General features: G+C 50.3%; 1 protein-coding gene across 2 annotated transcripts in view; it reads right to left on the bottom strand.

Moving 5' to 3' along the window:
• The window catches only part of LOC137625488 (gamma-soluble NSF attachment protein-like), a 196,795-nt gene that overhangs the window by 129,985 nt on the left and 40,738 nt on the right, over positions 1–26,072 (bottom strand). For both annotated transcript variants that reach the window (XR_011040860.1, XM_068356401.1), the window contains exon 2: positions 11,950–12,017. Coding sequence is in view for 1 of the 2 variants with exons in the window: in XM_068356401.1 (XP_068212502.1) it covers positions 11,950–12,017 (68 nt within the window). In the remaining variant the exon portion in view is untranslated. The remainder of the gene's footprint in view (positions 1–11,949; positions 12,018–26,072) is intronic.

Genomic DNA, 26,072 nt, shown 5'->3' with positions numbered 1-26,072 from the left:
GAAAGTTGTGAAAGTCACCTGGAGCATTCACATCCTTTCTTGTAAAACCTGCATCACAGAGTAATTGCTAAGAAGGACCAGGGGCATAGTTATGCCCCTGACACTGTAAGTCGTCATGTCGAGATGATGTTTCGGTGATCCTCCTCTAGTCTCTCCCAGTGCTGATGACAAGAGAAGGGACCCCGGTGGGCTGTTGCCGTTTTCTTTAGGTTAAGTCTCATACCTTACTCTGGGTACAGTAACGGATGATCTGGATCGTCCGTTACCGAGTGGAGACTTGTGTAGGATCCGTCACCTCTGGAGACTGTGTCTGGTGACATACTCAGGGACGAAACTGAACATTGTCTTTCGCCCTTCTCAATAATAGGCGATGTCGAAAGAGAGACCATGAAATTCCTTGACTCGTATGGTTGCTGTCCGAGTGTGTAGGAACACTGTGTTCTTAAATCAGGAGAAAATTTGATGCCTGGTGAAGTGGAACATAAGGAGGTCTCTTTAGGGATCAGAGAATTTGAACCATGTTCCGAGAGGCAGGAAGGTCTCAATTCCGACTGTGGAAAGGCAAGGTGTAAGTCTGTATGAGTTAAGAAAAGTCTATCGATGAGAGGGTGTCCCTTTCTTTCAGTTTGAAGGTGAAGGATCAAGGTTGAGTGATCATCTTTACCTGTCAAAACTGAATAGGGGGTCTTTTCCTCTTGTATATACTTGAAGATTCCGCTATTGCTGGAATCAAGGTATCGAGTGGAGAGAGACACTTTCACATTACACCAACCACACAAGACATTATACTGCCTGGTAGACTGATGCTGAGGAATTCCTCAGATATCTAGACAACCTTTTTGCAAAAGAGGTATTGGGTAGTCTCCAGGCGTACAATCATAGCAAAGCTATAGCTTGTGGTAGGTGTCGAAGTGGGTTGTCTGTGATGTGGAGAGGGTTCTCTTGGAGACTCTATCAGGAGCTGCAAAAGGTTTGGAAACCGTTCTGCATAATGCCATAGCGGAGATAGGAGAGTCCTTGAGAGGTTGACCGATGTTCTAGCTTTCTTGAGTGCCCTTCTCCAGATAAAACAGGGATGAGACGTAAACGTCATTGCTGTACCCACCGTTATTGCCAGAGAGCCTTGGGGTCTAGGGCTGGGGAGCAACGGCAGCCTGAGATTCAGGAGTGTTGCAAACAGACCCCTAGTTGGAGGAACCCGTAAAGTCGGGACTTTGTCGGCTACAAGGCGATCCAAAGACCATTCGGTATACCTTATCTGAGATGCTGAGCACAGATTGTCGGCGAGCGAGCACAATCTTCTAGTCTGGAATGAAGCGGGCTGATAGTGGTACCGAACGGACTTTGGCCCATCTTAGTGTTTACACTGTTAGACGGGAAGAGGCTACGAGCAAGTTCCTTCTTGTTTCTCGATGTGAGTCTCTATGTGGTGTGTGGTGTGTCGTCCATCACATCACTGAGTGGTCTGTTAGGAACCAATGAGGCTGCTAAAGGACCGGAAAGTTAGCCTTCATCTCTTAGGAGATTTAAGTGAAGGTACTTTCGGACTCTGTCCAGATAGGTCGTGTGGTGCAGCACTATGGTCCCTCCTCTCTTCTTTTGATGTGTTCTAGGCACAACCTCAAGTCCGAGGGGTGGGGAAGGATGAGAAGGTTATGCTGCTCTGTAGATTCTCGACTGACACCCATCCCTTGAGGTTTGTCCAAACTTCAATGTTTGGGGGTCGAGGGTCTGATTCCAGTCCGACTCAAGTCCCTTTGGAATGGGAGTCCTTCTCGTTTCGAGAAGGTTTTGTGGAGATTGGTGTCTAGAATCATTCCCAGATACACCAGTCTTCTGGGAGGAAAGTAGGGAAGACTTTCGCAGGTTTACCCTGATCACAGGATCTTGGTAAAAAGACTTCAGAAGTTCCGGTGTTAATGCAAGGTTGCCACCGAGTCTGTTAAGGTCAATCAGTCATCCCGAAACAGAGGAGACAGAAGCCAATCCTGTGAGACCAGAATGGGTGTAGTGGAAAGACCGAAGCACAGTGCCTTGAACTGGTGTTTCTTGTTTATCTAGAATGAATCTTCCAACCTTCCAAGATGGATGGTTTGGACCTGGGAGTAAGTGTTCTTTAGGTTCAGTGTGCAAATGAAGACCTGAGGTCTTAGCCCTTGTTCGAACTCCAACATGGTGTGGACATCAACCCAAAGGGACAGCTCCTTGCGGATCCTTTTGCATGGAAGATTGTCGACGCTGGAGTCTTGACTCGTGTCATAAAGGATCAGGCGCGATACCTAGTGTAAGAATTCTTCTCTGAGAAAGAATTCCTATGAATAACAGAAGGAAGACAACGCTTAGCCTTACCATGCACCCTGATGGGATTGATGCAATTCCTTAGAATAGAATCAATCTGGAAAATGTTAATCAATGGTTAACCGTTGGGTATCGTGGTTACTGTGCAGTTGGAGAGTGCTCGCAAGTAGTTCCCTGTCGACAAGCCGTTGATGAGGGTTGTCGAACGTTTTCCGATCACTTAGTGTGATGGCGAAAGGCCAGTAGCGAGAAGTATGTTGTATACCTTCTGATCTAGGAAACTACAGGAAGAGGCTGACTAGTAAGTTCGAGTCACGAACTACTGGCGAATTGCCGATGACCGATGAATCGGTGGTCTGTGAGCCGATGGTGAGTTAGAGATCAACAAGCTGATTATGGTTCCCCCTGGTTGGTCAGAGATGAGCAAGCTGAACATCCCCCTGGTTGGTCAGAGATGAGCAAGCTGAACATCCCCCTGGTTGGTCAGAGATGAGCAAGCTGAACATCCCCCTGGTTGGTCAAAGATGAGCAAGCTGAACATGGGTTGGTCAGAGATGAGCAAGCTGAAGATGGGCTGGTCAGAGATCAGCAAGCTGAGTTCGATGATCGAAGAAAGATGAGCTGCCCATCAGTGATCTAGTGATCAGCAAGCTGATGACTGGTTATTGACTAGCAATCGGTGATTGGAAACACTAGCAATAGGAGATCGTTAGTCATTGGAGGGACAAGAGGTCAAAGATCAGCGTTGAGCTAGCCATTGGCGATCTGGTGATCGGCGACCTAGCGATCAGTAAACCGTGAACTAGCCATCAGCAAACAGTGATCTAGAGATCAGACTGTTGATGCTTTCCTGTTTGCTGATGGTGGTCTGTTAAGGAAAAAAAGAAACTTCAGAAGAGACAGGGACTAAGGATTCCCCGTTTCGATTCCCCTTGTAAGACGGAATCTTTGGGATCTTGAATCCTTCTGTGAAGCCTTATTCCTTTTTTCCCAGTGGAAATGTTATGTGTTTGTGGGGAGGAATGGCGCAATGGTAATCTGCCCAAAAAGTTTTATTCCTTTTTACTGCCTATTGCGCGAGTGTGTAGGAGAGTACTGGAGCGATGGCACACAGGATGATGCTGGTGCTCAATTTCTGCCTGGAGAGCAGGCAAGCGCTGGCTCTTAGGCAAGAGGTGGTGCATTGGATCTGCGAGCCCTGACTTTTTGGCAAGAGCTGGTGCATTGGATCTGAGACCGCAACTGCGCAGGAGGGCACAGGAATGTGCGGAAGAGCGCTGGCGCGCAGTAAGGCACTGTGTAGTTTAGTGCATTCTCTCCAGAATGCGCCGAAGTGTGCGACTGGTTGCGCAAGAGCGGGTGCATTGGCGCGTGCGTGAGAGTACTACGTGGAGACTGCTGGCGCGCGTGTGGAATACCATTGGTGCGGGAGACCATTGCCACCCGCGCGCAGAAGACCGTCAGGGTGCGCAAGATCATTAGCGGCCATCAGGCGCTCGCGAGGAAGACCACTGGCATCCGCGGTCGGTAGACTGTTGGCGCGTCAGCTGGTAGGACGATCAGGAACTGGGATGTGCCCTTTGGAAGGGCGAACATCCACTGATGGCAACCGTGAAAGGTCCATACAAGAGTCCAGGACCGAAGTCCACGGATTAAGTGGCAGCGCAAGGTTGCGCTGGTAGGTCTGCTGGTAGGATGATCAGGAACTGATGAGCAGCGTGATCCTCTGAAAAGGTGTCACTATGAGTGGCCTCTCTCGCGAACAAGGGAGGTGAACACTTCATACAAGAGACTTGAAGACGCCCATGATGACGTCCATGAGGGCTGGTGGATCAGCAAGCTGACCTTTAACAGTAGCGATCCTCCGAAGAGGAGTCTCTATGAGTGGCCTCTCTCGCGAACGAGAGGTGAACACTTCGTAGAAGAGACTGGCGGACGCCCATTGAGGGCCATTGGATCAGCAAGCTGACCTTTAACAGTAGCGATCCTCCGAAAAGGAGTCTCTATGAGTGGCCTCTCTCGCGAACGAGAGGTAAGCACTTCGTAGAAGAGACTTGCCAAGACTGTGCTCTGCCCCTGAAGGAAGAGAAACTCAGCAAGGGGGGAGAGAAGTCTGGGCGAAGGTAGCAACCGCAGTCGGAGACGATGAATTTAATAAGATGACGACCTCCTCTGAGGGACGGCAGTGACAGCATATTCCCCCGGCATGTACAGAACAGCTCTGCTTCGTCGGCACTCTTAGTCGAACGAAGAAAAACTGCATAGTTAACTGGGAAAAAATAAAATCAATTATTTAACAGAAATTCCCTAGGGAAGAACTCCGAAGAGGAACCCCGAGGGAACAACATAACAATAAGTATTGCGCCCTTCCTTCCCCAGTCGACATCCACGGGAGAAGGGGGGGAGCGGAGTAACTGTAATAAAAACAGAATTACAATTATTAACATCAGCTAAGAATATTCACTAATAGTGAGAACCACTGATCCTCCAAGGGGAAGTGTTCCCCAAGGAGGAAAGCTGAAAAGTTAAAATACAATTATAATTTCACTAAAAATAATTGAGACAAACAATCGGAAGAGCAACCTAACCCGCGCACGGGAAAGGAGATTCCCCAATAGTACACTGTTGTTGTAAATGTGAACGACCTCAAGAAGAGAAAGACCGTAGTCAATCTCTGAGAGGCCACATTCCCTTCGCTCAGAAATCCATGTTTCCCGTAGGAAATGGGAAAGGCGAAGACAATAGTTGAATGAAGAGGGTCCAGGCGATGACGATTCCCCTGCGGCGGCCGAGTTAACGGTTATATGCCGACTGGAAAACCGATAGACCAGAGAGGGTGAGGTCGTTCCCCACGAAGTGGAACTATGCTGGCCTTGCTTATCTACGCTAGTGTCGTTGCCGTATATGTATCACACACACAGCACAAACACCTAAAAGGATCACACACACAGCACAAACACCTAAAAGGATACTTATCACATTTCTATACATAACCATTAAGAATGTTTTCATATATATACAGTACATGTATAAGAAAAATAAGTTAAAAGAGAAAAATTAATAGCAGTCCAGAATAGGCGAGGAGGGAGAGAGGAAACAACCGCTCTCCATCCAAGCCAAAAGTAAAGTGACTAAATCACAGGTGTGTGAGCGGGAGTGGTAGCAAGCTACCACCCCTACCCCCGCTAACTAGCGGTTTGGGTAGTTAATCCTCGCTAAATTTTAATGGCTCGTCATTTCAGCTCCGCCAAAAGTATATCCCCTAATAAATAGCGTGGTTTGTATTCCAGTTACGGAACAAAATAAATTTAGGAGTCCTGCTAATGGCTAAAAATGTTATTTTCCTTAGTAAAATAAATTTTTGAATATACTTACCCGATGATCATATAGCTGCATCCCTGCTGCCCGACAGAAAAAACCTACGGGCGGAATACGCCAGCGATCGCTATACAGGTGGGGGTGTACATCAACAGCGCCATCTGTCAAGTAGGTACTCAAGTACTCGATGTCAACAAAGAACCAATTTTCTCCTCTGTCCACTGGGTCTCTATTGGGGAGGAAGGGTGGGTCCTTTAATTTATGATCATCGGGTAAGTATATTCAAAAATTTATTTTACTAAGGAAAATAACATTTTTCAATATTAAACTTACCCGATGATCATAATGTTGACATTATTATGAGCTAAGTATTCCGTATTTCATTTTAGCAGTTATTCAAAATAACAAGCATAAAATAAATAAGTACCTGGTAAGGAAGACGACTTGAACAATTACTCTGCCTTTTTAAGTACGTCTTCCTTACTGAGCCTCGCGATCCTCATAGGATGCTGAGCGACTCCTAGGAGCTGAAGTATGAAGGGTTGCAACCCATACTAAAGGTCCTCATCAAAACCTCTAATCTAGGTGCTTCTCAAGAAATGATTTTGACCACCCGCCAAATCAAGTAGGATGCGAAAGGCTTCTTAGCCTTCCGGACAACCCAAAAATATTTCAAGAGAAAGATTAAAAAGGTTCTGGAATTAGGGAATTGTAGTGGTGGAGCCCCCACCACTACTGCACTCATTGCTACGAATGGTCCCAGAGTGTAGCAGTTCTCGTAAAGAGACTGGACATTCTTAAGATAAAAGACGCGAACACTGATTTGCTTTTCCAATAGGTTGCGTCGAATATACTTTGCAGAGATCTATTTTGTTTAAAGGCCACGGAAGTTGTGACAGCTCTAACTTCGTGTGTCCTTACCTTCAGCCAAGCTTGGTCTTCCTCATTCAGAAGGGAATGAGCTTCTCGTATTAACAGTCTGATAAAATAGGATAAAGAATTCTCTGACATAGGCAAAGATGGATTCTTAACTGAACACCATAAAGCTTCAGACGGGCCTCGTAAAGGTTTTTAAAAAAGAACTTAAGAGCTCTTACAGGACATAATAATCTTTCTAGTTCATTTCCAACCATACGATAAGCTTGGAATATCGAACGATATTGGTCAAGGCCGAGAAGGCAGCTCGTGTTTGGCTAGAAAACCAAGTTGTAGAACATGTAGCCGTTTCAGATGAGAATCCGATGTTCTTGCTGAAGGCATGAATCTCACTGACTCTTTTAGCTGTGGTTAAGCATATCAGGAAAAGAGTCTTAAAGGTGAGATCTTTCAGGGAGGCTGATTGAAGTGGTTCGAACCTGTCTGACATAAGGAATCTTAGAACCACGTCTAAATTCCAACCAGGTGTAACCAAACGACGCTCCTTCGTGGTCTCAAAAGACTTAAGGAGGTCCTGTAGATCTTTATTGTTGGAAAGATCTAAGCCTCTGTGACGGAAGACTGATGCCAACATGCTTCTGTAACCCTTGATAGTGGGAGCTGAAAGAGATCGTTCTTTCCTCAGATATAAGAGGAAGTCAGCTATTTGAGTTACAGAGGTACTGGTCGAGGATACGGATACTGACTTGCACCAGTTTCGGAAGATTTCCCACTTCGATTGGTAGACTCTAAGGGTGGAAGTTCTCCTTGCTCTAGCAATCGCTCTGGTTGCCTCCTTCGAAAAACCTCTAGTTCTCGAGAGTCTTTCGATATACTGAAGGCAGTCAGATGAAGAGCGTGGAGGCCTTGGAGTACCTTCTTTACGCGTGGCAGACGTAGCAGGTCCACCCTTAGGGGAAGTGTTCTGGGAACGTCTACTAGCCATCGAAGTACCTCGGTAAGTTATTCTCTCGCGGGCCAGAGGGAAGCAACTAGCGTCAACTTTGTCCCTTCGTGAGAGGCGAACTTCTGCAGTACCTTGTTGACAATCTAGAACGGAGGGAATGCATATAGATCTAGATGAGACCAATCTAGTAGAAAGGCATCTATATGAACTACTGCTGGGTCCGGGATAGGTGAGCAAAGTATTGGGAGCCTCTTGGTCATCGAGGTTGCGAAGAGATCTATGGTTGGCTGGCCCCAGGTGGCCCAAAGTCTCTTGCATACATCCTTGTGGAGGGTCCAATATGTTGGAATTATTTGTCCCTTCCTACTGAGACAATCTGCTATGACATTCAAGTTGCCTTGGATGAACCTCGTTACTAGTGAAAAGTCTAGACCTGTTGAACAGGAGAGGAGGTCACTTGCGAACTTGTACCATGTCAGAGAGTAGGTCCCTCCTTGCTTGGAGATGTACGTCAAAGCAGGGAGTTGACCGTGTTCACCTCCACCACTTTGCCTTGAAGGAGAGACCTGAAGCTTTTCCAGGTCAGACGTACTGCCAGAAGCTTCTTGCAGTTGAAATGCATTGTCCTTTGACTCGAGTTCCATAATCCCGAGCATTCCCTACCGCCTAATGTCGCACCCCAGCCTACGTCCGATGCGTCCGAGAAGAGAACGTGGTTGGGAGTCTGAACAGTCAGGGGAAGACCCTTTCAAAGGTTGATAAAGTCCTTTCACCAAGTCAGACCAGACTTTATCTTTCCGGAAACCGGGATCGAGACCGCTTCTAGCGTCTTGTCCTTTTCCAGTGAAAAGCTAGATGATACAGAAGAGGACGGAGGTGTAGTCTTCCAAGTGACACAAATGAACCACGGATGACAGTGTCCTAACCAGACTCATTGTTCCTTCTTCAGCATCTTCTGGATGGATAGCAGGGCTGGGGGTTGATCGTCTTGTTCAGCAATGTCCTCATCAGAGGGTTCCTCATCCGAAACTGATGAGGAAACGGCAACGGAGTGGGCAACGTCTGACTCGCTGAATCCGGTCGCACTGGTGGATGCGTGATGGAGCCGGACACAGGATCATGGTACTGCTGCACAGTCTGTGAACTGTCAACCATGGGGACGCGAGGAAGTACAGCGTCAACCCGAAACTGTCTAGACTGTCTGGGTTGTGCAGTCAACCCCCTACCGGGTTGCTGAGGTTGCCGCACTGCTTCACAACAAGTCACCTCTGCTGGTTGTTGAACGTCTTCCTAGTGACACACTGAACGTCCACAACCACCTCCGAGAGTCGCTAAACGTCAACGTGCGACTGGCAACCCACACTGGGTCGCACCGGTGGAGGAACCATCTCAACTGGCGGACGTGAGTAGGATACCTCAGCGTCAACAGGGCGTACAACCAACCGGTAGGAAGGTTGTTGGCAAGAAGGTTCTTCTCCGTAAAAAATCCTCTATCAAGGACACAAGCTTGGACTGCATGTCTTGCAACAAAGCCCATTAGGGTCTATGGGAGCAGGTGTGGCAACAGACGGGGTTAGCGACTGAAGCGGAACCATTTACCATCCCTGGAAGCCTTGTTATGCTTTAATTAAAGTCCATAGGAGGCTAGGCAGCTTAAGGCTCCTCTCCAAATGACAGAGTCCTCAAAGGAATATCAGAAGGAGGGAGAGCAGCACTTTCTCATCTACAGGAACCATGTCCGAGAAAAGCTAGGTTATCTCAGTGAGGGTCTCACTGGTGCAGAAGCAGCAGACCAGAAGGCAACGTTACCAGAAGGCAACGTCATGTAATTGCTTGACAGTCTGTGAGCTGGCAACAACCAAAGCTGTGTGGGGAAGCCTCAACTCCTGACTGACTAGTCTGCTGCGGGCGAGTGGCGGTAACCACAGTGGGTTGCGGAGGCTGACACACCGTGTCAAAACACGGCAGCTTGTGGTAGCTCACGCACGGCAACGGAGTGCTCCGTGTGTCTGTGGGAGTCAGCATGCGTCTGGCAGGGTCAACTGCGCATGGGTGGAGGAGCTCTCACAACAAGAGTGTGGGAGCAGGCAGCCATGCTGGGCGCACAACCGTGGCAGGTTGTAGGCAAACGGGTGCATCGTCAACCTTCTCCGCAGTCGGAGTGTGGGAGCAGGCAACAACCAAAGCGGAGTGGTGGTGCGTGGTGGGGACTGCCGTGGGTTGCGGAAACTAACGCATCGCGTCAAAACACGGCAGCTTGACTCCACCTTCCCACTGCTGATGCGGTAGCTCACGCATGTTAACGGAGGGAGCCGCACGTCGGCTAACGTTAACATGCGTCTGGCAGGGTCGATTGCGCATCGGAGGTGGAGCTCTCCGCAGCCGGAGTGTGGGAGCAGTGTAAACCTTCTCCGCACGAAACTCCTGCATAACCGCAGCTAACTGAGTCTGCATAGACTGCAGTAAAGACCACTTAGGGTCTACAAAAAACGGCAACAAACGGAGCTACCGTCCGTTGTGACTGAGGGTCTAAAACAGCTGGTGCGGCAACAGACGGAGTTACTGCCTGTTGCGGTACCACCTTGCCTCTCTTGGGAGGTGTGCAGTCGTCGGATGACTGCAGCGAGTCCGAACTGATCCAGTGGCTACACCTAGGCCGTTGGACTTGCGCGGAAGGGACCGACTTGCACTTAAAAGCTGCAAGATTTGGTCCATGGTTTCTACGAGAAACCTCTTCCGCAGACGAGGAATAAATGGGCTCTCTCGTCTTTGTGTGGGTGGGGCGATCTCACGTCGGCAACGTGTGTAGATACGCCCGAAACCACGGAGGGAAAAACGTCTGTTCGTCGATCAAGGCCTGTGGAACCCATAAGTCGTTCGACATTACTTCTCCCCTGGGCTTGGGAGCTTGTAAGAGGTCCCGGACTAGGTGAACAACTGGCACGAACAGACGAACCCTCGGACGCAACACTGTAACACTTTGCGCATATCACTTTATCACTTTTGATTTTCTGTTTGCACTTATTTCACTGAAATCGAAACTTTAACTGATTTCTACCTGAAACACGCAATCCTATCCTTCATTAAAAGGTAGTAATTGCGAAAACAGTTTTACAATGCAACAGAAAAACATAAATAAAGATAAAGAATTCAGTGGCTGTAAAAGAGACTAAACACTAGATCAAATAAACAACGTTTACAATCTCTCACCGCATAAAGCCTGGGAACAAGAATAAAACTCTAGAAACGTTTTACCTTCTTCCCCTACAGCGACTAGGGAGAAGAGTAAAAAACGAATTCAGTGGCTGGAAAAGAGACTAAACACTAGATCAAATAAACTACGTTTACAATCTCTCACCGCATAAAGCCTGGGAACAAGAATAAAACTCTAGAAACGTTTTACCTTCTTCCCCTACAGCGACTAGGGAGAAGAGTAAAAAACGAGAACAACGTTACCCGCTTGAACGAAACGTTTATTCTCCTCTCTCTCCCTCCGACTCTATCTCTCTCTCTCTTCTCTCTTGACTTAGCACCTGAGAGAAGAGCCCAATTATATATCGTTAAAACATGTTATTTGTTAAAGGAAAAAACTGAAAGGTTTCCCAAATAAAAAGTTCCTTTATTTAGAATTTAAACCATTAAAGCTAAGAAAGAATGAACGAAACGCTAGAAACGGTTTACTCTTACTGCAACGTGAAACCGTGAAACACTCTCTCTCTATCGTAACGATAGAGCGCACGTTGAACGTTCTGAACGTCAACAACTGCGGAGACTAAAAAACTAAACGTTAGTTCATCTTTGAAAACAGTACGAGACTATCAAAGAAATTCTTTCATAAAACATTAAAATTAAAAAAGTATTAAATTCTTAAAAGGTTAAATACGATATGACGGGCTCAATGTTAATTAACTTCGGTTCCAAGTAAGGACCGCCTACTATTAGGAAAGGTCGCATATAAACAAACATAAAAATTAGTTTTTTATAAGTTTATAATAAATGGAAAGTTAATCGAAGAGGCCTATAAAGGCGGAGAGATATAAAATAAATAGATCTATAACTTGTTAAGCAAAATTACCAAAAACCTAAACACACTTCCGTCTAAGGGAAGGGTCGGCCATTTAAAAGTGAAAGAGAGTCCATACTCTCTTCGTCACCATAATTAAATCTATCCGAAACGAGTTTAAGTTTTGAAATGAAGAAAAAACCCCTGCATAGCGAAAGCTCAAAACTGGAATAGTGTACTTCACCAAATCGTTGTGAAAACAAATCCAGTTAGGGACGGCGTATTTAGTAGGTCTTGCCAGTGGCACGACAGAAGGAAAATTGGTTCTTTGTTGACATCGAGTACTTGAGTACCTACTTGGCAGATGGCGCTGTTGATGTACACCTCCACCTGTATAGCGATCGCTGGCATATTCCGCCCGTAGGTTTTTTCTGTCGGGCAGCAGGGATGCAGCTATATGATCATCGGGTAAGTTTAATATTGAAAAATCAAGAATACAAAGTTTTACCTGCAGCATTATATTCATCTGCAGCTATGTCATAATCTGGCTTCCATTTCAGTAAGCTTGTCTTGAGGCTGAAAAAGAGAAGAAAACCAATTAAAAATTATAGAAAAATAATGCACCATTAAATATAAAATGGTATATGCTTATCAGAATACACTAATTTTCCCATTTTCTGTGGTGTTCCACAGGATATGTTCTGGGACCATGGCAGTCCCATTCTTATGTGATTGTTGGTTAGGAAAATATACAGTATTTGTTCCATCACAAACCCATTAATCTACATTAGCCTTTTGTACATACTTTATAAATGATTATAGATACTTCAAATGGAAAAAAATGCATTCAAATCCCCTAGCTGAGTATGCATCCAGGTTCTAAATGTTCAAAAGTTACTGGATGGAAAACAGTATCACTAATTGTGTATCTATTGTCAGATACACAATCTAGCTGAGTGTGTGAGTGGGGTGGTTGGTCTACACCCCGCTACACTCCACTAACTAGCAGGGGGTTTGTATGAATAGCTACAGGTTTGTATCATTAGGAAAAATACAAAACATCTCCGAATTTGTCATTTATTCCGTAACTGGAATACAAACCTACGCTATTTATAGGGGTGACTCACCCATTAGGAGGATGGAAGTCTCTGCCAATTTTGCTTTTGGCTTTACCCCAGGTCTCCTTTTTATAAGTAGGTTAGTACCAAAAATAAGGAGACCTTAACACCTCGCTAAACCTTGCTACGCAAGGTCTGCGGCCTACACAAGCTGTGCGACTGTCAAGGTAAAAGTTATTCCGAGTCTTTGTAGGAAATAACAGAGTTGACCAAGACACTCCCAATACTGTACCACCTTGCTAGGGTATGAGGATGTAACAGTATTGACAAGATATAGGATGCTGCTTTCCCCAAGAGAGGGAGGATGAAGAAAGAGAGCCAGCCATTCCTTTTCATTTATGCAGACTAAAACCAGGTAACAGTGCCTCCAATCTTCTGCTATTTGTCCAATAAGGAGGTTGAGGTATTAAAGCAGCTGTTGTGCAGCCGCCACAAGACAGATAGAGATCGTATCGACTCTCCTGTGGGTCACATCTTGCAGGTAATGGGCTGTGAAAGTTGTATGGCCCTTCCACAACCTTGCTTGTAGAATCTGTCACAGGGAAATTTCTTTTCAAGGCCAATGACGTAGCTATGCCCCTGACATCGTGAGCTCTGGTTCGACGTGCTGGAGGAGGATCTGGATTCAGTGCATATTCGATGACTGCGAATCCATGCAGAGATGGTGTTTTTGGTGATCCTCCTCTTGTTTCTCCTGGTGCTGACGAAAAACGAAGGCAACCAGGGTTGGGCTGCTGCTGTTTTCTTGAGGTAGCGCCTTAAACTCCTCATTGGGCACAGTAACAGATGATCTAGATCGTCAGTTACAAAGCGGAGACTCGTTATCCGGAAGGAGTCAAATCTAGGATCCGACACCCCTGGATTCTGAGTCTTGGCAACAAACTCAGGGATGAAGCTGAACGTTACCTCCCCCCCTTCCCTTGAATGGGCGATGCCGTATGAGAGACCATGAAGTTCACTGACCCGTTTGGCCGAGGTCAAAGCAAATATGAACACCATCTTCCAAGTCAGGTGGCGATATGTTGCCTGGCGTAGTGGTTCATAGGGAGGCTTCTTTAGAGACCACTGACCCGTTTGGCCGAGGTCAAAGCAAGTAGGAACAACGTCTTCCAAGTCAGGTGGCGATCTGTTGCCTGGCATAGTGGTTCACAGGGAGGCCTCTTTAGAGACCGGACAACTCGAACCACGTTCTGAGGGGGATGGTCTAACTACTGTAAGTGCGTCTGAGAAAGGAAAGTTCCAGCGATGAGATTTCCATTTCTTTTAGTTTGGAGGCAAGGCTCACGGCTGAGCGATGGCCTTTCACTGCCGAAAATGAAAGGCACCTTCCCTCCCGCAAATACCGGAGGAATTCCGCTATTGCTGGAATAGTGGCATCGAGTGGAGAGATACCCCTTCCACGACACCAACCACACAAGACATTCCATTTTGCCTGGTAGATAGCAGCTGAGGATTTCCGTAGATATCCAGACATCCTCTTCGCAACTTGTTGCAATAATCCTCTCTAAGTGAGGAGGTGGTGGGTCGTCTCCGTGTGTGCAGTCATAGCAAAACTACGGCTTTGGAGGTATAGGTTAACATGTGGTTGTCTGAGTAGACCGTGTCGTGGAGGTAGCTCTCTTGGAGGCTCCGTTAAGAGCTGCAGAAGGTCTGGAAACTATTCCACATGATGCCATAGCGGAGCTATGAGAGTCATTGAGAGGTTGACTGATGTTCTGGCCTTGTTGAGTACCCTTCTCATCAGACAGAACGGGGAGGGGAAGGCGTAAACGTCGATGTTGTCCCACCGTTATTGAAATGCATCTTGCCAGAGAGCCTTGGGATCTGGAACTGGGGAGCAGCGGGAGCCTGAAGTTCAGGGTCGTTGCGAACAGATCTATGATCGAAGAACCCTACAAAGTCAGGACTTCGTTGGCTATTAGATGATCCAAAGACCATTCAGTACCCATTATCCGAGATGCTCTGCTCAGATTGTCAATGAACACATTCCTCTTCCATGGAATGAAGCGGGCTGATATCAGTACCGAGCGGACTTCGGCCCAACTCAGTATTTCTACTGCTAGATGGGATAGGGGCTGCAAACAAGTACCTCCTTGTTTGTTGATGTGAGCCACTACTGTGGTGTTGAAGCACAGTATCCGCTGAATGCGCAGAAGAGCGCTGGAGAGCAGGCAAGCGCTAGCTCTTTGGCAAGAGCTGGCGCATTGGATCTGCAAACACTGGCTCTTTGGTAAGAGCTGGCGCATTGGATCTAAGACCGCAACTGCGCAGGAAAGCGTGTAAGAGCGCTGGCGTACAGTAAGGCCCTATGTAGTTTTGTGCAGTCTCCCTAGCGTGTGACTGGTTGCAAAAGGGCGGGTGCATTGGCGTGCGCATGAAGACCAATGGCGCGCGCGAAGACCAATAGCGAGCGCGGAAGACCAATGAAGAGCGCGGAAGACCATTAGCGTGTCAGCTGGCGGGACAATCAGGAACTGGGATGTGCCCTTTAGAAGGGCGAACATCCACCGATGGCAAACGTGAAAGGTCCATAGAAGAGTCCAGGACCGAAGTCCACGGACTAAGCTGCAGCGCAAGGTTGCAGTGGTAGATCTGCTGGTAGGATGATCAGGAACTGATGACGCCCATGAGGGCCAGTGGACCAGCAAGCTGACCTTAGCAGAGTGATCCTCCGAAGAGGTGTCTCTATGAGTGGCCTCTCTCGGGAACGAGAGAGGTGAACACTTCGTAGGCGAGACTTGCCTAAGACTGTGCTCCACCCCTGAAGGAAGAGAGACTCAGCAAGGGGGGAGAGTAGTCGAGGCGAAGACAGCAATCGGAGTCTGTAAAGTGTTGATCAGGTGTTGCCACGGGCGTGCTTCTGAGAGAAGGGATGACGCCCATTAGGGCCGGTGCATCAGCAAGATGACCTTCAATAGTAGCGATCCTCCAAAGAGGAGTCTCTATGAGTGGCCTCTCTCGAGAACGAGAGGTGATCACTTCGTAGAAGAGACTTGATGACGCCCATCAGGGTCGGTGGATCAGCAAGCTGACCTTCAACAGTAGCGATCCTTCAAAGAGGAGTCTCTACAAGTGGCCTCTCTCGCGAACGAGAGAGGTGAACACTTCATAGAAGAGACTTGATGACGCTCATGATGACGCCCATTAGGGCCAGTGGATCAGCAATCTGACCTTCAACAGTAGCGATCCTCCGAAGAGGAGTCTCTATGAGTGGCCTCTATCCCAAACGAGAGAGGTAAACACTTCGTAGAAGAGACTTGATGACGCCCATTAGGGCCGGTGGATCAGCAAGCTGACCTTCAACAGTAGCGATCCTCCGAAGAGGAGTCTCTATGAGTGGCCTCTCTTGCGAACAAGAGAGGTGAACACTTCGTAGAAGAGACTTGCCTAAGACTGTACTCTTCCCCTGAAGGAAGAGAGACTCAGCAAGGGGGGGAGAGAAGTCAGGGCGAAGGCAGCAACAGCAGTTGGAGACGATGAATTTATTAAGATGTGGGAAGATCTCCCTCCGAAGGGAGAAACAACCTTACACCTGGGGAGGAAACTTTCCCTCGGAAGGGAAAGTTGTCCAACCCCTGGAGGCGAACCTCCTGGTTAGCGTTCTAAGATGATCTGAAGTGCTGATCATGTTGTCACGGGCGTACTTCTAAGAGAAAGAATGATGGCCATGACGACCTCCTCTGAGGGACGGCAGTGACAGCAGATTCCCCAGGCATGAACAGAACAGCTCTGGTTCGTCGGCACTCTTAGTCGAACGAAGAAAAAAACTGCATAGTTAACTAGGAAAAAATAAAACTAATTATTTAACAGAAAATTTCCTAGGGAGGACTTCCTAAGAGGAACCCCGAGGGAACAACATTAAAATGACAAATTTGTAGATAATTTGTATTTTTCCTAACGATACAAACCTTAGCTATTTACATGGGGTAATTACTTTGGCGGCAGCCGATGACGAGCCATAAAGTTTTAACGAGGGTTTCCTACCCCATGCTAGTTAGCGGGGGGGTAGGGAGGGGTAGCTAGCTACCCCTACCCCCTCACACACACCGGTGATTGATTCACTTTACTTAGAGGTAGGACTTATCTTGGGGGACAGGGCTGGCGGGCACATAACTGTAAATAGCTAAGGTTTGTATCGTTAGGAAAAATACAAATTATCTACGAATTTGTCATTTGTTCCGTAAATGAATACAAACCACGCTATTTACAAGGGGTGACTTAACCCTTAGGAAGGGAGGTAAGTCCCCTGCCATACTGGCTTTGGCTTGCCCGGGGGCCCCGAACTCGATTTCATAAAGCAACTCAAGGGTTGGGGCCCCTGCGCCTCGCAGACAGCTGAGGGGCTGCTGCGGCCTACGTAAGTCGTGTGTGAAGGTGAGCAGTGACATGTCCTAGGAAGTTGACCTGGAGTTCTTTAGAAGGAAATCTAGGCTAGGACTTACCCGATACCACCTCGTCAGGGTATGGGGACATGACAGTATTACAACTTAATACTAGGAACACAAGGAAGCATGGCTTACCTGCAGAGGTTCGAGGTCAGCTGTGCAAAGGACCCAGGATGCTGTTTTTCTCTAAGGGAGGAGAGGATGAAGAAAAGAAAAGGGCCAGACAGATCTTTTCATTCACACAGACTAAAACCGGGTAACAATGCCCTCAACCCTCTGCTACTTGTCCAATTAGGAGCCTGAGGTTAGACCAGCTGTTGTGCAGCCACCACAGGGCCGATAGAAAACGTATCGAGCCTTCTGTGTGTCACGTCTTGCAGGTAGTGGGCCGTGAAGGTGGTCTGACGCTTCCACACCCCAGCTTGCAGGACCCGCGTCACCGAAGTTCTTCTTGAAGGCCAGGGACGTAGCTACGCCCCTGACATCATGCGTCCTAGGGCGCCGTGACGGAGGAGGGTCAGAACTCAAGGCCAGGTGGATCACCTTGCGGATCCAGGCCGAGATGGTATTCCTGGTGACCCTCCTCTTCGTTTCCCCGGTGCTAACAAACAAGGCTCGCACCTGGGGGCGGACTGCAGCTGTTCTTTTAAGATACAACCTCAGACTCCTGACTGGGCACAGTAGGAGATGGTCTGGGTTATCTGTTACAGAACGAAGACTCGAGACCTGGAAAGAGTCGAACCTAGGGTCTGGCACTCCCGGGTTCTGAGTCTTAGCAACAAACTCAGGGACGAAGCCGAACGTTACCTCCCCCCATCCCCTTGAATGGGCGACATCGTAGGAGAGACCATGCAGTTCGCTGACTCGCTTGGCCGAGGCCAAAGCTAGCAGGAACACCGTCTTCCAGGTAAGGTGGTGATCAGAAGCCTGGCATAATGGTTCGTAGGGAGCCCTCTTAAGAGACCTGAGGACCCGAACCACGTTCCAAGGAGGAGGTCTCACTTCCGACTGAGGGCAGGTAAGTTCATAACTTCGTATGAGAAGAGACAGTTCCAGCGAGGAGGAAATGTCCATTCCTTTGAGCCTGAAGGCTAGACTTAAGGCTGAGCGATGGCCTTTCACTGCCGAGACTGAAAGGCGCATTTCTTCCCGCAGATACACAAGGAACTCCGCTATTGCTGGTAAAGTGGCATCGAGGGGAGAGATACCCATTCCACGGCACCAACCACAGAAAACTCGCCACTTCGCCTGGTAGACTCCTGCGGATGACCTGCGCAGGTGGCCAGACATCCTTTCCGCAACTTGTTGCGAAAATCCTCTCTCTCTGAGGAGATGCTGGATAATCTCCAGGCGTGAAGTCGAAGCGAAGCTACGGCTTTGTGGAAGATGTTGGAATGTGGTTGTTTGAGTAGCTCGTGACGTGGAGGGAGCTCCCTCGGGATCTCCGTGAGGAGCTGCAGAAGGTCCGGAAACCACTCTGCGTGATGCCATAGCGGAGCTATCAAGGTCATCGAGAGATTGACCGATGTTCTGGTCTTGTTGAGGACCCTCCTCATCAGACAGAACGGGGGAAAAGCGTACACGTCGACGTTGTCCCACCGTTGTTGGAAGGCATCTTTCCAGAGGGCCTTGGGGTCCGGGACTGGGGAGCAGTACAGCAGAAGCTTGGTGTTCAACGTCGTAGCGAACAAGTCCACAGTCGGGGAACCCCACAAAGTCAGGACTTTGTTGGCTATCCGAGGATCCAAAGACCACTCGGTACTCACTATCTGCGTCGCTCTGCTCAGACTGTCGGCGAGCACATTCCTCTTGCCTGGAATGAAGCGAGCCGCAAGTGATATCGAGTGGACTTCGGACCATCTCAGGATCTCTACTGCAAGATGGGACAGCTGTTCCGAAAAGGTAAAGTACCTCCCTGCTTGTTGATGTAAGCCACCACCGTGGTGTTGTCGCTCATCACCCCCACGGAGTGGCCCGCTAGGACTTGGTGGAACTTTTGAAGGGCCAGGAAAACGGCCTTCATCTCCTGCAGGTTTATGTGAAGGTACTTTTCTGATTCTGACCACAGGCCTGAGGCCCTGTGGTTCAGAACGTGGGCACCCCACCCTTGTTTGATGCGTCCGAAAACAGCATCAAATCCGGGGTAGAGACGAGAAGATCCACTCCCTTTCGCAGGTTCTCATCTGCCACCCACCACCTGAGGTCCGCTCGTTCCGCAGATCCCATGGGGATCAGGATGTCCGGGGAGTCGAGTCCTTGACTTCACCGAGACTTCAGTCGCCACTGAAGGGATCTCATCCTGAGGCGACTGTTGGGGACGAGACGGGTCAGAGAGGAGAGGTGGCCGAGGAGACGAAGCCACGATTGGGCTGGGAGTTCTTCTCGATTGAGGAAAGGTTTCGCAACCTTCCTCAGCCTTGCTATCCTTTCGTCTCTTGGGAAGGCTTTGTGGAGATTGGTGTCTATGATCATGCCTAGATATACCAGTTTCTGAGAGGGCTGCAGAGAGGACTTCTCGAGGTTTACCACGATCCCCAGATCCTGGCAAACTTCGAGGAGCTTGTCTCGGTGGCGAAGAAGGGATGCCTCCGAGTCTGCCAGGATCAGCCAGTCGTCCAGGTAACGAAGGAGACGGATGCCGATCCTGTGAGCCCACAAAGAGATGATGGTGAAGACTCTGGTGAACACCTGAGGCGCTGTGGAGAGACCGAAACACAGCACCTTGAACTGGTAGATCTTATTGTCTAGGCAAAATCTCAGGTACTTTCTTGAAGATGGATGGATTGGGATCTGGAAGTACGCGTCCTTCACATCCAGTGTGCACATGAAGTCTCGTGGTCTCACTGCAAGTCTGACCGTGTCTGCCGTCTCCATACTGAACGGAGTCTGCTTGACAAATCCATTTAGTGTCGAGAGGTCGATGACTGGTCTCCAGCCTCCAGACGCCTTTCTCACAAGAAAGAGTCGACTGTAGAAGCCTGGGGACCCGTCCACGACCTCTTGGAGAGCGTCCTTCTCCAACATGGTCTGGACTTCGGCCCGAAGGGCCTGCCCTTTTGCCGATCCCATGGCAAAAGAGCTCAACGACACTGGATTCGCTGTCAGGGGAGGGAGAGATGCTGTGAACGGGACACAATACCCTAGGGATATCACGGAGACCGTCCAGGCATCCGCTCCGAGTTGCTGCCACCTTGCTGCGCAACTCTGCAGGCATCCCCCCACTGGTGGACACGCAGGGGGATTGCCAACCCTAGCGCTTCCGGCCTCGGCCGGAGCCTCTAGGGTTCTTGCCTCCCCTGGAGGACTTCTTTCCCCTCCTGCCCTTGGCAGGAAAGGGCTTAGACACCTTGGGCTTCGCTGCTACGGTAGTCTTCTTCGTATCCTTGACGGGACGGGGCTGCTGAACCGCCAGAGGCTTATAGGGCCTCGATGTCAGGGCCCTATGGATGAGGGAACCCTGGTTGGATTTCCTCCACCTCTCGGCAGAGAGCTCCATGTCCTTAGGTTCAAACAAGCTCTTACCGAGGACGGAAGAGTGTCTGAGCCTGCTCGACTCGGCGCTGGGAACCTTATGGTGTAACCTCTCGGCAACAGCGTCCCTGCGTTTGAGGATCGTGTTGGCCCACAAGCTCGAGACTTGGTGGGACAGGAACTCGACGGTCCGAGTGCCTGAGAGGAGAAAGGTTTCCAGCGCTTTCCTGGTGCTTTCCTTGGAGAGATCCTCGGACCGCACCAGGATGCCCAGAGACCCCAGCCAGATGTCGAGCCATGAAGTGGCCTTCTCCTGGCTCTGGATCTCAGTGGCTGAGAAAGATACGTGCAGGTTGGAGAGCCTCTCAAGAGGGACTCCCCCTGTGAGTCCTTCCACGGAGTGATGTAAGGGAAGGCTCAGTGAAGACTCCTCGAGGATTTCAAAGTACCTCCTCTGATGGACACGAGGAGGAGGGAGGAGCTTATTCCCGGCACTGGATCTGCTGGAGGAGGCAAGCTCCGCGAGCTGGCCCTCGATCTTGTCTCTGGCGCTCTTCATCCCTTGCGACCAGGGCAATGCTGCGCTGGCTCTAGAGGCCTTCTGAGTGCCGTAGACGCGATCCAGGACCGTGTCCTTACCTTCACGAGGTGGGACCTCAGGGTCTGGAATCCCATTAAGGTTCCTCATGAGAGTCAGGACTTTCCAGAACGCGTGTTCTGACTCCTGGTGCTCGCCTCCTGTCGGAGTTGCAGCGAAGTCTCCGGACCCCAGAGGCTCTTCCTGGGGGGAAACGTGGGCATCCTCTACGGCTCTGGGCTGTTCCTGTCTGATCCTAGTAGACGATTTGGGAATCGTCTAAGAGTCCTTAGGTTCCCTCCTGGGAGGGATGTAGGACTCTAGAAGCGAAGGGGGCAAGTCCTTCTCCACCTCGGGACGAGGAGACCTCTCGGGAAGAGGAGGAACATCCACCATTGGTGCGATGGGGGAGTATTCCTGCTCAACCGACTCCCCTGAGGAGGGGTAATCCTCCTCCGCCGGGGAGGGCGAGAAGGTCTGAGGGGGAGTAGGATCCTTGCGCAAGGACCTACGCGGGGACAGCACAGGCCTCGGAGGAGGATCCACGGGAGACTCCTCTCTTCCTCTTCAGGGGGGAGGAAGCTGCCGCTGGCTCGTGACCCGAATCAGAGAGGGCTGGCTTAATCGCCCGCACGAGAGCTCTGAGTAGGGTGTCGAACCAGGGCTGTTGACTGACAGCAGCGCTGTCAGACACTCCATCTGGAGGGAAGGGGATCGAGGGATCCCTAGGAGGAGTTGACAAACGAGGGTTCGCCTGCAGGGCTGTAAGAGAAGAATCCCTAGACCTGTCTGAGGAGCGTTCCCCATCTGGCAAGCGCGCTGATCTGCGCTTGCGGGGAGGGGAACGCGACAAGGAAGAAACCGCCTGTCGGCGATCGCGCTGGGGCTCGTGTGACGGGCCCAGATCAGGGTTGCGCGCGAGAGAAGGGGGCGAAGCTGGAAATCGCGTGCGCGCACCCGTGTGGGCGGGGGCGCGATGGCGCGCAGGAGGATGGTCAGGAGCGATGGAGCGCAGGCGACAGAGCGGGAGCGTGGCCGCGGGGGCGCACGGCAGCCTGAGCGGGAACATGCCTGCGAGCGCGAGTGGGCGATGGTGTGGGCGTGCGGCGATCAGGAGCTGGAACAGGAGGAAGCCGAACGCGCGGGTGCGCAGTGAACTGGTGCGGCCCCGGAGGGCGAGCGATGACAGGAGCGCCCGAGCGGGTGTCCGGTAGGACTGGCCAAGGGCGCAATAGCGCGGGAGCAGGGTCGCGAGCGACCTGGGAACGAGAGGTTTGGTGACAGTCTGGTTGGACCGGTTTACTCGCCTGTGTAAGCGCTAGTTGCGCTGGCGATCATGGGCGCGCATCAGGAACAGGTCGCACTGGGGTTCGCTGCTTCGGAGGTCGAGTGGTCCGAGCCGCGTGAGGACGCTCTGGAGTTAGTTGCGCCACCACCGCCATCTTAAAGACAGGCACGGGGCGTGAAGCAGGAACAGGGCGCGATTTGGGCGCGTCGGGCGCGATCGTATCTGTAGTAGACTCGCGCGGTTCCAGAGGCGGCCGTGAGCGCCCGTGCGCTGGCTTGGCAACCTCTGGGGCGACGAGCTGAGTCGTCGTGACGCGTGGTCGCGTTGGTGCTGGAACAGGAACTGCGCGCGGGCGCGCATCGCGAACCTCTCTCGTATCGCGAGCCTCCCTTGTATCGCGAACCTCCTTAGGTGGGCGCGATGGGTCCAAAGCGACACATGGGCGCGTTGGGGTGCGCGTGAGCGCTGGAGTTGGAATCGCGTGGGGACGCGTATCGTGTTCTCTCCCCCCCAGGCCGCGACGAGTCCGTGGGAACCTGTGGGCGCCTGTGCGCCAACTCAGGAACCTCCTGGATCGCGCGCGATGAAACAGGAACAGGGGCCGGCGAGGTGCCGGAGGGCGCGTGAGCGCTGGAGGGCGCGTGAGCGCTGGAGGCCGCTGGGGCACCGGTGGACGCGTAGGCGCCATATCAGGAACTGGCCGCAAGTGCGCAGAAGAGCGCGGTGGCACTATAACAGGAACAGGGCGCGTTTGCGCAGTTGGGTGCTTGCGCGCTACTTCAGGAACTGCTGGAGGGCAACGGGGCGCTGATGGGCGTGGGCGTGGGCGCGCAGGGGAACCCTGGCGAGCAACAGGAACAGTGGCGCGAACGCCTAAGGGTGAGCACCGAGGCGCTTTTTCAGGAACGTCAGGAACAACAGCAGCAGGGTGCGCAGGCGGAGCCTTACGCTTAGGGGCGAGCGGCGCAGTTGCGCGCTCAAAGTCCCTGACACCCCGAAGGGTCTTGAGGCCCCGAAGGGTCAGGAGGTTGCGCAGTGGCAGTCTCCGGCGCGTAAAGCGCGTCAGCAGCTTTAGATGTCGATGGTTGGGGCGACAGCTCACATTGTCCCGAAGGACGACCATCCTCCGACGGGGATCGCGAACGGTCCCTGGAGAGGTCAAGGTTGGTAGCAGGCAGGTCAGGAGAACGGCGGGTCGTCTCCTCCGCAGAGGACTGTGGTGACGACGAGCCGAAGAGGCGCCTCTTAACCCCTTTGAAGGGGGAAGGAAGGCCTCTACGGCGAAGGGGAGGGCGAGCCTTCCGCCTTATACGCCCGCGAGGGGCCGTTGGATCAGCAGGCTGACCATCAATAGGCCTCCGAAGAGGCGTCTCTACCAGAGAACTCCCCCGAGAGGGAGTCTCAACGGAAGGAGAGACCGTGGGACTAAGCTCCTCCCTCGAAGTATGTTCGGAGGGGGAGACAGAGCCTTCTGCTACCGCAGCCACAGGAACGGGAGTTTGGCCAGACCCACGGGATGTTTCCGACAGAACAACGTCAACCACAGACAGAGGATCTATGTCCGCTGAGGTTGACGATTGTTCGGCAGCCGCACCCCGTTTGATCATACCAAACAATGCTTCCTTGGAGGGTGAACCCTGTAGCCCCAAGGAAGCCCAAAGCTGAAAAAGGTCATTGTTAGAAACAAATACCTCCTCCGAGGGGGGAGGGGCAGCCGCCTCGCTATGGTAGGCAACGACCTCTCCCTCACCACGGGATCGGTTAATGACATCAACATTATGGTCTACGCTACCACTTGCCGGCCTCTCGGAAGAGGCCGCCCGAGCGGGAGCTTCGGAGGAGGAATGGGCGGCGGAAGACGACGACTTAGGATTTTCTCTTTTCCGAGAAACCTCGGAAGGAGAAATATCCCTTTTAGCCTTCTTCTTATGTCGCCGGGCAAACCTCTCCCACTGGGTGGAAGACCACTCCCTACACTCAATGCACAAATTAGAATTATCACACCGTTGGCCCCTACACTGGGGGCATAAGGAGTGAGGATCCGTTTCCACGGCCGACATAAAGGTCCCACAAGGGCTGCCGGGAAGACCAGGGCAAGTGCGCATAAGGAGAGTAGAGGCCAACTTCACACACAAACACTGAAAGAAAAAGCAAACAAAAAATTATGGCAGTCAAAAGAGAGGAGAGCGCTGACAGGTCTGACGTCTCTCCGAGCCAAAAGTAAAGTGAATCAATCACCGGTGTGTGTGTGGGGGGGAGGGGTAACTAGCTACCCCTCCCTACCCCCCGCTAACTAGCGCGGGGTAGGAAACCCTCGTTAAAACTTTATGGCTTGTCATCGGCTGCCGCCAAAGTAATTCCCCCATGTAAATAGCGTGGTTTGTATTCAGTTACGGAACAAATAAGTATTGCGCCCTTCCTTCCCCAGTCGACATCCACGGGAGAAGGGGGGATCGGACTAACTGTAATAAAAAACAGAATTACAATTATTTAAATCAGCTAAGAATACAGTATTCACTAATAGTTAGAACCACTGATCCTCCGAAGGGAAGCGTTCCCCTCGGAGAAAAGCTGATAAATGATATTTTCATAAAAAAAATAAATTTTTTAACATACTTACCTAGTAGTTATATATATAGGTTAGTCCCTGACGTCACGGCAGAAATTTCAAAACTCGCGGCAATCGCCGATTGGGTAGCCAGGTGTACCACCAATGCGCCCTCTACCCAGGTACCTGGAACAATTCCAATCATTCCTCAGATCTTCCCTGCCCTTAGGTCTCTAGAGGGGAGGAGGGTGGGAATTAAATTATATATAACGACCAGGTAAGTATGTTAAAAAATTTATTTTATTATGAAAATATAATTTTTAAACATCTGACTTACCTGGTAGTTATATATATAGCTGATTGACACCTTTGGTGGAGGGTCAGAGACAGCCAACATTGTTGGAATTCACCTAAGAGTTAATAAACAAGCTTAAGGGTTTGTACCTGTTAAGGAAGCTGACTTCAATGAATTCCTGCCTCATTATGTCCGCTTTCCTTACGAGATCCAGCGATCCACCCAGGGGGCTGAAGACCCCTAGGAGCTGTCAAACTGGTGTATAACATCTATGTGACAGGACCTCTTCCAATATCCTTGTTCCGGGCTCTCCCAAGGAACAAACTGACCACCTAACTAAAATCAATGATTGTGGAAGACTGCATCCAATCTCCACAAACAACCATAAAAATACAATAGTTCCAAGAGAAGAAAAGGTTATGCACTCGCTGCTACGAATGGTCCCAGGGTGTAGCAGTCCTCATAAAGAGTCTGGACACGTTTCAAATAGTGTGAGGCGAGCACAGATTTACTCCTCCGGAATGTTGTGTCCATAATGCTTTGCAAAGACCTATTCTGCTTGAAGGCTACAGAAGTTGCCACAGCTCTAACTTCATGTGCCTTGACCTTCAAAAGCTTGAGGTGTGCCTCACTACAATGTGAATGAGCCTCCCTTATTAAGAGCCTGATGAAGAAGGATAGTGCATTCTTAGACATCTGTAACGAAGGCTTCTTGACTGAGCATCAAAGTGCTTCTGACTTGCCCCGTAAATCTTTCGTTCTTTCCAGGTAGAACTTCAGGGCTCTTACTGGACACAGGACCTTCTCCAATTCCTCTCCAACCACATCCGAAAGGTTCGGAATCTCAAAAGCCTTGGGCCAGGGTTGAGAAGGGCGTTCGTTTTTAGCAAGAAAGCCTAGCTGTAAGGAGCAGATAGCCTTGTTATCTCTAATGCCTACATTCTGGTTG

This window comes from Palaemon carinicauda, chromosome 2 (assembly GCF_036898095.1).
Source record: "Palaemon carinicauda isolate YSFRI2023 chromosome 2, ASM3689809v2, whole genome shotgun sequence".
Taxonomy (NCBI): Eukaryota; Metazoa; Arthropoda; class Malacostraca; order Decapoda; family Palaemonidae; genus Palaemon; species Palaemon carinicauda.
Note: the sequence above shows the minus strand (reverse complement) of the source record. Positions and strands in the feature narration are given on the sequence as shown.